A 13,003-nucleotide genomic window follows, 5' to 3' on the forward strand; every position below is an offset into this window, starting at 1 on the left:
CAGCACATGCGCAGTGCTGTACCACGGGAAGGAGAAATGCTAATTCCACAATTAGCTTTTCTGTAATTAGCACAGAGAGCTAATTGCGGCGGATGTGCAATTAGCATTATGTAGAGTGCTTTTCCCCAGACTGCAGGGCCAATCAGTTTGCCCCTTCATACAGTGAGGGAGGGGGGGGCACACACAAGAGAACTTCATCTCCATTCACAGAGTCAATCAGCCGGGTCACATGTTCTTTAGGTAAGGGCGGGGCGGGGGGGGGGGATCACTGTGTGAGCAGCCACTGCAGCACAAAGCCTCCTGATTGCATATTGGACTCTGAAGGGATTTTACTCCTGCAAGGGCGAAATGCTGCTCAGCAGGACCAACTCACTGCTGATTACACAGACCCCCCCCCCCCCCCCCCACCCACCATTAGATACTTCCTAAATCCATCTGCAGCCCTGTCCTTTGCTCCATCCCTCCTTTCAGTGAGCATTCAGAGACAGATCTTTGTGCAGGAGTTATAACTGCTGCTAACACTAACTCAGATGTGTTCCTGTTGCAGGGGTCCGACGTCAGAACAGCTCAGAAAGCACCTTCAGGTTGCTGGACAGCAACAACGATGGCAGGTAAAGACATGCAGGTGTTAAACTGTTAATAAACATGGAGACTTTTAGTGTTTTAGATGAGTCACTATGAAAGACTTGTGCTCCTATTGGCTTGCCCTCAACCACATTGTGTGTAATAGGCTAAAGGGCAGGACATCTCTTAGCGCTTAACTCATCGCAACAGATCCGGCCAGCTAACCAATCAGAGCAGACTGGGCTCTGGTTTCAGACAAAGGGTGAAAAGTGGTGCTGCAGCACAGGCAGTGTGAGGAAAAATACTAATATGAACCTGAACATGAGACACAGATATGCTAACTTATGTGTAAGACACCTCGGAGAGATTGTTTTTTATCGTTAATACACAACGTAAAAGAAACGGAGACGATCTAAGTTTGCTAATCATTTTTACAGTATATACTGTACGTTTATGGGAGGCTGCAGAGCGATGGGAAAACAGTACACAGATCATGGAGCAGTAATGCACACCTACAGTGGCTCTGACTGCATCTCCATTAGGACACACACACACACACACACACACACACACACACACACACACACCCCCCTCATTTGGGCCTTTGGGAGGAATCATCATGCTTAATGTGTGTGTGTGTGTGTGTGTGTGTGTGTGTGTGACCAGACTGATGGTACAGACTGACTTATTGCCTGATAACACACACTATCAGGAGCAGGTTGTAAAATACAATAATACTTTCATTTGTTTAAAAATAATATTCTGCAGCATGTTAGCTCCTGACTTTCCTTTTTGTGGATTAAAAATGTTATGTCGTGAAGCAGTTATCATTAGCTAAACAGCCACAAAATTAGATGATTTCCCTGAATAAACGACAGAACAATTATCTGTGAATCTGCTTTAACGATAATTAGCATTTCAGTGGAGTGGATGAAGGGGGTGGGGGTGTTTAGGTGAGAGTCATTAGAGACAGATCCAGGAGATAAAGAGTCAGCGATCTGATACAAAGTGTGCAGCTCCTGCAGCGTGCATGCTAAGTCAAAGGGGGACTCTTCATCATGGAGGCAACCAATGATACACATAACAAGCTTTATTTAAACACGCTCTCTGACGATGAAACAATGGCTTTGCATACAGCACAGATACTCATGAGTTTGTTTAGGAGCACAGAGAGAGGAGGGATGGAGCACAGCTTGGGCAACGGACTTTCTGTCCTGATTTTAGATGTGTCTTTATAGTTTCCTGTTTTATTTGAAATGTTTTTTCTTACTCCTTAATATTTACACCTTCCTGCCTAAGCTTGACAGTTTCCCTCATGTGATAAGATAATATTTCCCTCGCACTGAGAAATTATTCTGTATATGAATATACCTTTATGGTAATGCACTGTTGTCTATTATTAGCTGCCCTGAAGGAGGTTTTATGGAATTAGCTGTGGCTTATTAAATAAAATCTGCATATTTGCCATTAAAACACCTCAAAGAACTACATTAACCATCCATCAGGATCCTTGGGTGGAAATAATGTGACTTTTTTTACTGAGAGAACATATAATGCTCATGTTCTGGTCGATGTTAGTATCTTCTGCCTCTACTGTGACATGTTTACATGCTTTAATGTTCAAAAAGCTCTTTATTTTTTGTCATGCTGTCTGTGCTGCAGCACCTCTGTTCACCCTCCGTCTGAAACCAGAGCCCAGTCTGCTCTGATTGGTTAGCTGGCTGGCTCTGTTGTGATTGGTCAACCGCTTAGAGATGTCCCGCCCCTTAGCCTATTACGTATATTGTGTTGTAGTATTTTATAGACCAATTAGAGTGTTTTACCTCGAGCCTGTTTCACAATGTGCTTTAAACTGTGAGGATGCTAATATGCAATCAACATTTCATTCAGCTCATCTCAACTCGTATGTTTTCAGATGGCTTTCATTAGACTAAAGTCATTACTGTTTGTGGAAAAACACATTCCTCTTCATGAACTAACCTGCTGTTGTGCGTGTCAGTCTGTCGGTGGAGGAGCTACAGGAGAAGCTGGTCCTCGTGCAGGAAGAGGAGCTGCTCCTCTCTGAGGAAGAGGCTGTGGTGAGTTTTTCACTTTACACTGCTCTCCTGGGGGATAGTGAAGGTCCTGTCTGACCTCCTGAGCAAGGTTTAAATCCCATGCAGTAAATCAGATAAACCTTTATTCTTCTAAATGCCTCGGTTTGCTGCATGACCTCTTTTGGAGAAGATGTCCTCTCAAGGAATGAGACTGTGTTAATTATTATCTCATTATTGTCAATAAAGGTTGTTTTTTCTTTTTAGTCAATTGTAAAAATACAAGATATGGTGTAGGAGCCAACATGCTAATGATACCTGAGTTTATTATTGTTATTGTTATTATTGTTATTATTATTATTAATAATAATTGTTTGGATTGCATCGGTGTATTCAATTATCAGTTCTAGTAATTGCCCCCATGGGTGTGGTTTATCGCTATATAGTCCACCTGTTGTTTGCCGGACTAGTATGAGAGGCTCTGTTGACTGTGTTGTCCTGCTTAGGTTTGTTTTGTTTATTAAACATAGTTTAAAAAAAAAAGAAGCTAGATTATGAAATAATAATTAGATTTTATACTGTATCACATTTTCCAGAATGTCTCCCATATTTATTGGACTCTTTCATAACATCAACAACATTTTGCAAGATAAAAAAAACCCCTTTTAAAATGTACGAATATCTGTCCACCTTTTATCCCTTTTTGTTGTGTTTATGATGCCCTCAAATGTGGCAGTTTCAACATATGAACATGGATGGGTGCTTTGTTCTCAAGTTCTTATTTAAAAAAAATCGTGCCCTGATATCATGGATTTCTATTTGTGTGTGTTTTATCTTAAATACACATATTAGTTGGGGAAAGATGAATTGAAATCCCTTTAATTTAGTCAAACCAAAGATAGCATTATTTTATTGAAATCCTGCCCATCACTTTCACATACTTCAGACAACATCATGGGAAGTAGCTGAATTTTTCGAACATGCGCAGGACAAATCAGGTTTCTGGTAGGGTTTCGGCAGTGACCATGGATGTATTCGCCATCAAGCGGGGAAATTAGACAGGAAGTCCCAGGAAGAAGGAACAGGGAGTTGCGTCATCAGGACGGAGGGCATTTTGAGCACACAGGAAGGAAAAAGTTATTTCCTCATCAGTTCTAATGTCTGCAGACTTTGATTGCACACTCAGGGATGCATTTTTGCATGCTTCTTCACTTTGTGTCATTTTCAGTCCCTCCTTTCTGTTTCCGTCCTCTTCAGAAGCTTCTGCCTCCGCTCTGAGGGTGGTTTCCTCTTCAGTGGTGCAGATAATTCAGGAACAGAGAGGATTTGATGATGAAAGGAGGAATTGCTCTCTCAGGCTTATCGTGTGTTCTGTCATTATGGGATACTCCTGCAGGAAGCACATCATTGTAATACTCACACTAAATCTGCACAGATCTGTACTTTCTATGCAGCTCTGGTGTGTGACCCAGTGGACTCTGGCTATGGAGGTTCCCTGATTGCACTGAGTATGGAATATGTTATTATTGCAGGATGAATCATTTTTTTCTTTAAAAGTATGGATAAAAAAACATCAGGTTCATTAAGAAATCTTGCACTGTAATACTATTGTGTATTCCATGGAGCTTTAGGTATAGAAGAGCAGCTTTTTGTTGGTAACACGAGACGGAGACGGTATATTAGAGGAAGTGCTGCACGGACAAAAGAACACAGACCTTACCTTATAATAGCATCTTTTGTATCGCGGATGTTTCTGCTTTTATTCAGACTGCTGTACCTCTACACACTGCTGTTTTATTCCCTGCTGTAAACTGTGTGTGTGATGTGCAACTAGGGCCTATTCCAGAGTTTGATTTATTGCTGAGTGGTTTATAAAGCCGCCTCATTCCAACTGTGATACAGCAGCTGTTCTGCAGCTTCGACCACAGAACCTGACGTGAACTTCTCCATGTTTGCATGTTCCACTTATTTCTTTGTGCTCTTTAAACTGATTGAAATTACAGTAAACAGCTCTGGAACGATGAGCCAGTTAGTTATAGTTATATTGAATCAGGGTGCATGCTTTAAATGCTTATCCTGCAACACCGCACATAAACGTACCCCAGAGATTGCTACTGTAAAGAAATGAAGGGATCATGATGATGTGTGCAGCCTCCAGCAGGGGGCAGCAGGCCTACTCACAGAGCTCATGGAAAACAGAAAGTCACATTCACAGGTCATTACTCTCTGTTTCCCAGGGCTGGGCTGACAGATTCCTCCTGCAGAAATTAGAGTACCCTCTCCCTGCGTTTGTCTTGCAGTGCTCCTCGAACAATGTGTGTGTTCTGAGCAAAGTTTAGGGTCCTCTCTGAGTATTTGGAGCAGTGCATGCTCTGACATCACCGAGAGTAACCCAGGGGTTTGCTATGTGCGGAGCTCGTCTGATTCTCACTGAAGCTAAGACGGTGTGGATGTAGGCCATTGTGTTGCATGCTCAGCGCACACTGTAACATCTCATTTGGATGGAACAATATCCCTCTCTGTATTCCAACACCATCATAGTAGTGGCTGCACCTATCTCCCCCAGCAGCATGCATCCCCTTCCTCTCAAAAGCATAATTGTTCTGCCGGCAGCAGGAGGTGGAGGACGGAGGTGTAGGTGAAGGTAGACGGATTGGAGGTATGAGGTGGAGACTCTTATGAGAATCTCTTCAGTGTGTCATGGTTCTTTAATAGGGGAGGCAGAGCCAATGATTCGAACGACTTCATTTCTTTCAGGCTGCACACCTGACCCTCCTCTCCTCCCCTCTCCTCTCCTCTACTCTACTCTACTCTTCTCTCCTCTCCTCTCCCCTCCGCTCTCCTCTCTCCTTGGTAGCTGTGATTGGACAAGCTGTAATGGAGGCAGTGGGAGGTCAGAGGAGGAGAAGTGAAGAGGCTTCATCTGATCTACTGCAGCCACAGCTGACAGAGGTCTGATCTGAAGAGCAGTCTGTCACTCTGTAATATAAAGTATAAAACAGAGATGTGTGAAAACAGAATGTTTGTAGCTCTGACTGCAGCGCTGCTGTTCGACAAGCCGCTCTGACAATCATCCTTAAAGCAGCTCCAGACTGTGTGTGTGTGTTCTTATCAGCTGTAACCACTGCACAAATACTCTTGATGTTCTAAAGCAGCTTTAAGAACAGGAACACTGCAAGGAGAGTAACCTCCTCTGAGACTGATCACAGATCTGCTGCTGCAGCAAGGCAGCCTCTACACGCACCCGGATGACTCTGGAACATTTTAAGGGATTATTATTTTGACAGAAAGTGAATAATCGGCTTATTTCGTGTACATGCGTTTCTTGAGTTGGTGCGGGTGCTAGTTAAAGTTAGAGTTGCAGTATTAAAGTTGTAATCCTGTAGATTCAGGCTGCTTCATTTGGAGACATCAGTGGTTACTGGTGGGAGCAACTAGTGTGTTTTATACAAAAACAAAACTCTGTAATGTGATTATTTACTGCCTCTGTCTGCAGATGCATGTCAGAGTTCAGGTGTATTTCAGAGTATCAGCTACCCAGTGCTCTCCTGACCTGACATGTTATGCAGAAAACCTCATGTCCTCTGCTGCCACGGTATGTGTTTCCATGGTGATGGTGGCCTTCAATAAAAAAGCTCTCAGAGGCCTCAGAAAGGCCCCCTCCTCATCATCATCATCTCGGCCACTGACAGTGCCACAGATCGGTCTGCGAGCGGGGCAACAGGAAAACAGAAAGCTCCTCCTGTCCGTCGGCTTCACTTTATCCCGCCGACATTCACTGGCTCAGACTCATCCTGAGAGAGGAGGAGAGGATGAGGCTCGCAGATGGCTTCCTGCTTCCTGTCTAGCACCAGATTCAGAGGGGAGAGACGGTTTCCAAATCTGAAATATAACTGCCTCTGTGGAAGAATGACAATCCCTGGATGTTTCCTTGCTTCCTCCTTTCTGTCTGTGCTGACCTGTGGGTGATTAAAGCTTGTGATAGGCAGGTTACTACAGCAGACATTTCAAATCAACCATGCAGGAAAGCCTTGTGCCATTTCCAAACGTTGCAAAGCTTAGTGTCCTCAGCAGCACGCCTTCTCTAGTCTCCTCCCTTCTGTCCTCAGAAGACAGGGATGGATACATGCAGAGACGTCTCCCCCTGCAGTACATTATTTGGTTCCTCGGTCAGAAAAGTTCTCCAGAGGTACAGAGAACAGAGCTCTGCAGCTGATGCAGAGACCCTACAGGGAGATGTTCTATATGCATATTTCTTACATTTTGTTGAGTCTTTTCTTGGTTTTTATTGTTCTCATACACAAATACAGCTTGTTTATCAGCAGAGTAACATGAACCTTAGCCATGCTAATGCTACTCCCCATTAGCAGGCTTTGTTTCCGTTCCAAAATGTAATTTTTCCTAACTTGAGGTCAATGTGTGGTGTAGAGGTTACCCTCACACTGAGTCCTGATCACTTCCTGCATATAATAAATAGTGTTTGTTGGATATAATTATATATAGTTATTATATAGTTCTGTATAACATCTCTCTGTTCAGTAGTATCGGTGTTGTTGTCGCCGTCTGGGCGCTCTGCAGAGTGACATTTATTAATGAAATATGTGTTGTGCTGCAGGATGTGCTCCCCTCACTATCTACAGACGCTCATAATTACATTGACATTTAGCTGCGTGATAAGCCCCCCGACCCCCCCATCCCTGCGCGGTGGCCTTTCTGAAATGTTCCTCTGCTGAGGAGAATATAGACTGACGCACCGCTGCATATCGATCTGTCTCTGCTTTATCTTAAATAAGAACGGTGTTCATTAGCAGCTCCAAACATCATTAAAGCAGACAGAGCTGATAATGGGGACAGGATAGATACATATACTGTAGATCTGAAGGGTAAAGGGTTGTTTCTGATATTCTCATGCTGATGTCTCAAGAAAAAGTCCGGGGACAGGAGAGTTTGATTTCAAGTGCAAGAAAATCCCCAATAAAATCTCTTTATATTGTCACAGAAATGACACAACACTATATCATGCCCTTTTTACTTTTACACTTTTTTGACAGCTGGGTCATCTTGTTCTGGGGATGTCACAGTGTTTTTTAGGCCTTGGAAATCCAGCAGTGGTTCCAAAGCACACAAACATCACAAGGTATAAGACTACAATCATGTACTAGATTGCTAATAATACCGAAATACAAATTCTGAACAGGATAAATGAAGTGACTCTACTTTGAAATGCTTTTAAACTGTTCTGTTAGGTCTGTATTCATCATTTAGTTAGGAGAATGTATTAGTCTTATAATCAGTCTTTAGGGGCTGTGGGCAGACTCAGTTGCTAGTAGGTAGTAAATGTTACTTACTGTACAGGAACTATTTTACCGGTAGAGGTTATTGTGTGTGACAAGCTGCTGGGAATATAAAATACGATAACACAGAATTTAGATGTGTAATTTAATATGTACTCTCTCTGTGAGGAATTACTCTTTCTATCATCCTCCAGAATAATTACTGCACTGAAGTGATGGATGCTATATTTACCTACAAGACGACATTCATATAACGTCTGTTTAAAGTTGGAGGTGGAGCGGGTACCATTGATAAATGATAAAGTCTGAGTGCTGTGTCACCCAAACACACTTCCTGTGGCAGTGAAGTGCTGAGTCAGCTAAGAGGATCTGATTCTCCTCCTGCAGAGCAGCGTGTGTCTGTTAGCTTAGCAGCATGTGTCTGTTAGCTTAGCTTCACTGTGCATAGAGTTTAAAGGTCAGCCTGCTGAGATACAGCGCTGACTAAATGGCTTCCAGCGGACTCTGTTTCACATGAATACACTCCGAGCTGCACCACCTTCCCCTCCACAGAGCAGCAGGACCACACTGACTGCTCCCTCCACCCACTTCACATCACTCACACACTCACTGTCAGGTTCCCTTCTATTTCGACAGGGGTTTTTCAGATGAGCTTATCATCAGTTATGTAAGGCAGTTTTTATGAGGCTGTACCTGCATTACATGTACGTGAAGAAGAAGATGAGTGTGTTTCAGGCTGATGAAGAGAAGCTTCAGGCGTTCATGTAAACACACACAGTGATTCATTCATCGCAGCATTACAGAAAAACTAAAGATGGAGTCAAACCTATTTTCTGTGTTCAGATGATACGAAAAAAGTACATGTTAACAAAAACATGTCAAATGATATGAATACTTTTGGGATACTTCGCACATTTAGATTTCCACAAATATTTACAGTGCAAGTTAACAGTTGGTCAAATGAAAGACAGCCTGCAGGTTCAACATGTGGAGTTTAAAAGCTTTCTGGTTACTAACATAAGGTGAGAGCAGTGGTGTCATCAGGCCTGAGCCTCCGAGGCAACAGCTCCGGATGTTTTATGAAAATATTTTCCGTCAACCGGATCGTGCATTTCACCCCTCGACTTAAAAATGTCATACATCTAACATTAAGTTTTAAATGAATTATTTTTGGAATTTTGTTAAGTCCCACTACTGTGTTGCATGCTGTAACTTCACCTGTTGCTTTATCACATATTCACTAAACTTCCTCCTCTTCCCCCAGGCTCTGATGGGAGGGGGCCGTCAGATGGACCTGCCCATGTTCCAGCAGTCTCTGTGGGATGTCCTTAATACAGAGGAAAGGGTGAAGGTGAGCTACATTCCTTCTTTGTTGAAACACACTCTTCTCTCTCCAGTTGAATGAATCAGCTCTGGATGTACTGAGGAAATCTGACTGATTTTATTGGAGGGAGTTGGGCTGTCATTTAGGGTTGCAGAGAGTTTTACCAAGTTTAAATGACCTGTTGACCAAAGATTGGTTGGTTGGGTCATAATTTCATTGGTTCTTTAGTCCTTCCCTCTCATATCTTTGTGCAGGATCATGGTAATATCCGTTCCCTCAGTGCAAAAGCATCACTACAGCTGTGGTTCAGTTTTCAGGACAGCTTGCAGTTGTTGTTGCCCAAAGTGTCCTACAGTATCTGATGATTGCAACTATTTTGTTAATTGACTTTAAAAGCTGTGTGGCTCGACCCTTAACTCCCATTAATTCTTACCTTATCACCTAGAGTACATTCACACCTTCCCTCTCATTTATTTTCGAACACCTCGGATGTTTTCTTCCCTGTGTGAAGGATCAATGTCAGATGAGAGAAACCCTCCTTAATAGATAAGGATGAATAACTGAGATGTACTGCAGCTGGTCCTCGATCCTCGCTGTGTACAGATTTATTCTGAGACAGATCAGCTCTCTCTGTAGAGTGTTTTAATTCAGAGTCAAATAAAATATGCCTGAGGTTCATAAAGCTCCTGTTTTCATCTGGAGCCTGAAGAAGAAAAAGTCTGCTTAGCCGAGGAGAGCGGCAGATAGCATCCTCTCATTTCCTCTGTCCAGATAAAGAGGAGGAGGACGGAGTTCCTTCATCAGCTCATATAAACCGCTGTGAGATAAGAACATTTCCATAGACAGACACAGATTAGATTTCACCGTCCTGCTTATCTTACTGCTGCTGCATCACTGAAATATAAAGCAAGAATGGAAAACAAACATTAGTGCGTTATTGTTTGCTGTCAGAATAGATGCCCTCTTTTAGAGATTACACCAAAACTGTCACTTTTTAGGGAATATTTCAATTATTTGGCATGATTCCAGGCACATGATAACTGTTATATGACTCCATTGGACTCCTTTGTTTACATCCGGAGCGTAGTGACATCTCTATGTAACGCTTATGACAACAGAGCCGGCCAGCTAACCAATCAGAGCAGACTGGGCTCTGGTTTCAGACAGAGGGTGAAAAGAGGTGCTGCAGCACAGGCAGTTTGAGGAAAGAAAAGACGTCTTTGAACATTAAAGCATGGACACAGTAGAGACAAGAAACACTACTATCGACTTGAACACGAGCATCATAGAGCCCCTTTTTTTTTGTAATTCAAGTTTTTCTTTCTTTCTTTGGTGTTTGACAGTACAACATTTTACATTGTGAGACATTTCTTATCATATGCATTACATGTAGTATCAGTGTCATAGCAAAACCAAAATAAAATAAAAGTACAGTATGAACGATACTGTTCATAAAGAGGACATATTGATGGTCACATAGCTGGAGAGCATATCCATACAATAGATTATAGTGCTGGATACAGGATACAATCAGAGGGAGGTATTCATACTGTAGGCTCGTGTGATGTAAGCCCAGAACAAGCCCCAGGCTGGCGCCTTGGTCTTGTTTGTATTGTTCAACCTGTTGAGCTTCATATGAACCGGTTCATATGAAGCTGTCTTTATCATAATGTTTATCCACTCTTTCAGCTCAGGGGGTTTGGGTGTTTTCCACAGTTTAAGTATTGTCCTAGCAGCCGTTGTAGTCCCTACCATGATTACAGAGAATTCTCCGCTTGTTACGTTGTGTATTTGGCTTCTATCCGCTAATAGGCATAATCTGGGAGATAATGGTATGTCACTTCCCAGCCAGTTGCTCAGGTTGTCCACTACTGTTTTCCAGAAAGGCAGAATGACAGGGCAATCCCAGATACAGTGTAGCAGAGTACCTATGCGTTTTTGACATTTCCAACACAAGTTATTATTTATTATACCTGCTCTGTTGAGCCTTTGTGGAGTCCAGTAATACCTGTGTGTTATTTTGTATTGTGTAAATTTCCCTTTAGCTTCCCTAATGTATTTCCCATTGTTAGATATGACTCTCATTCACTCCTCTTCATCCATCAAACATCCCAGGTCTCTCTCCCATATTATTTTCAGGTTCATAGGGCCCCTTTAAAAAAAACAAAAACATTAAAGCATAAAACAATTAAAGCAGTTATTAAAATGGTTATAAAAACAATAATGTCCCACTTTTTCACTTCCTGTTCCTGGATGCTATTACTCATCAGGATTCAGATGAAAAGTGCATGCATGGTGTTTGAAATGAAGGCCTCGGTGTGAGAGATATTAGGCTCTACATATCCCTGGATCTGTCTGATAAGATGAGCATTTTGAGCTGAGCTAGCATCACTGAAACTCTCACACTCTATATCTACAGTTGAAGTTTAATCATCTCTGTGAGAGAGGAGGAATGTGGAGCAGGACACACAGACACACACACACACACACACACACTGATCATGTGAAGATGTGACACATTAAATATTAAGAATAAATAAGCTGCAGAGGGAGGGAGCTTTCATGAATATAAGTCTGTAAGTGTTACATAAGTTAACATCAGCTCCTGTGATGTGATGTGCAGAGCGTCATTTATTCTGATTAGCGCTGCGTTTAAAGACCCATCTCTGCAGAGAGGAGGCTGCTGCTGGGGAGCAGAAAGCAGTCTGTTTGATGATTAAACTCCGAAATATCTGCTTGTCAATTAATTAGAAGCTTCCTGGGCTCTCGGTGGACAAATACCCATGATGCACCATTGTGTGTGGAAGTCGTCAGAGTACTCCCTTCAAAGACAGACGCTGTTTCCTGTGCTGCTTTCTACTGTAAACTGCTGCTGGAGGCTTTCCTTTTCAGAAACATCACAGGGAGTAATGCCTCTGTTACTCCTGCCTCTCTCCGTCCGTCAGTACAGAGGAGGCACTTCCTGTTCACTTCCTGTCGCCTGTTGTTTAGATGCTGAGGGTTTTTCCTGTATTAAAAACAAATCTGACATACCTGCACAACTTCTTCAGCTTTCCATTGTTCTAGAGGTGTTGTTTCCTATGAAACCGTGTCGTGTCCTGTCTTATCGAATGTTGTCCTGTTGTGACATATTATACCGTGCGATACTGGATACTTTATGGTATTGTATGGAAACGTATCGTACTGTATATCATATTGTATCTTATCTTTTTGTACCGTCTTGTCTTGACCATTTCCTATGGATCACATCTGATCTTGTAACGACCTCTTGTGTTTTGTAAAACTGTGGGACTGTTCCAAAAAAGACTAAATCCTGAAAGACTCCCGAGAGTAAAGCACACAGAGCGGCACCAGTCAAGCAGTTTGAGGATCGATAGTTTTCTTAAAGTTTTACATTTCTCTCACTTGTGAAGCCTCATTCACTTGTGGAAACACCGCTCACTTCCTGTGGTTTCAAAATGTTTGAATCATATATCCTCCTCGTGTGTGTGAACCTCAGCCACAGGAACCCTTGTGGGAAAGATGTTCTCATTTTACATTTTATAACAGAAAATGCCTACGAGCGTCAACAACAGAATAAAGCACACTCAGCTGCAGATACATGTCAATATTTAGATTTCCAGCAAATCAGTATTGTACCATATGCCACATATTTACTACTGAAGGTGTGTGTGTGTGCTGCCTGTTTCCCCCTGTGACTGAAAATGAAGCTTGTATTCTTCATCAGGCGTTTAGTCTTCATCATTACATGTGTGTAAAGCTCCTGAGAGCCTCATAAGTCACTGAGG

General features: G+C 42.5%; 1 protein-coding gene across 3 annotated transcripts in view; it reads left to right on the top strand.

Moving 5' to 3' along the window:
- LOC134875984 (glucosidase 2 subunit beta-like) overlaps positions 1–13,003 on the top strand; it is a 47,019-nt gene that overhangs the window by 4,109 nt on the left and 29,907 nt on the right. For all 3 annotated transcript variants that reach the window (XM_063900779.1, XM_063900780.1, XM_063900781.1), the window contains exons 7-9: positions 548–611; positions 2,564–2,642; positions 9,156–9,242. In XM_063900779.1, the coding sequence (XP_063756849.1) occupies positions 548–611; positions 2,564–2,642; positions 9,156–9,242 (230 nt within the window). The remainder of the gene's footprint in view (positions 1–547; positions 612–2,563; positions 2,643–9,155; positions 9,243–13,003) is intronic.

This window comes from Eleginops maclovinus, chromosome 14 (genome assembly GCF_036324505.1).
Source record: "Eleginops maclovinus isolate JMC-PN-2008 ecotype Puerto Natales chromosome 14, JC_Emac_rtc_rv5, whole genome shotgun sequence".
NCBI lineage: Eukaryota > Metazoa > Chordata > Actinopteri > Perciformes > Eleginopidae > Eleginops > Eleginops maclovinus.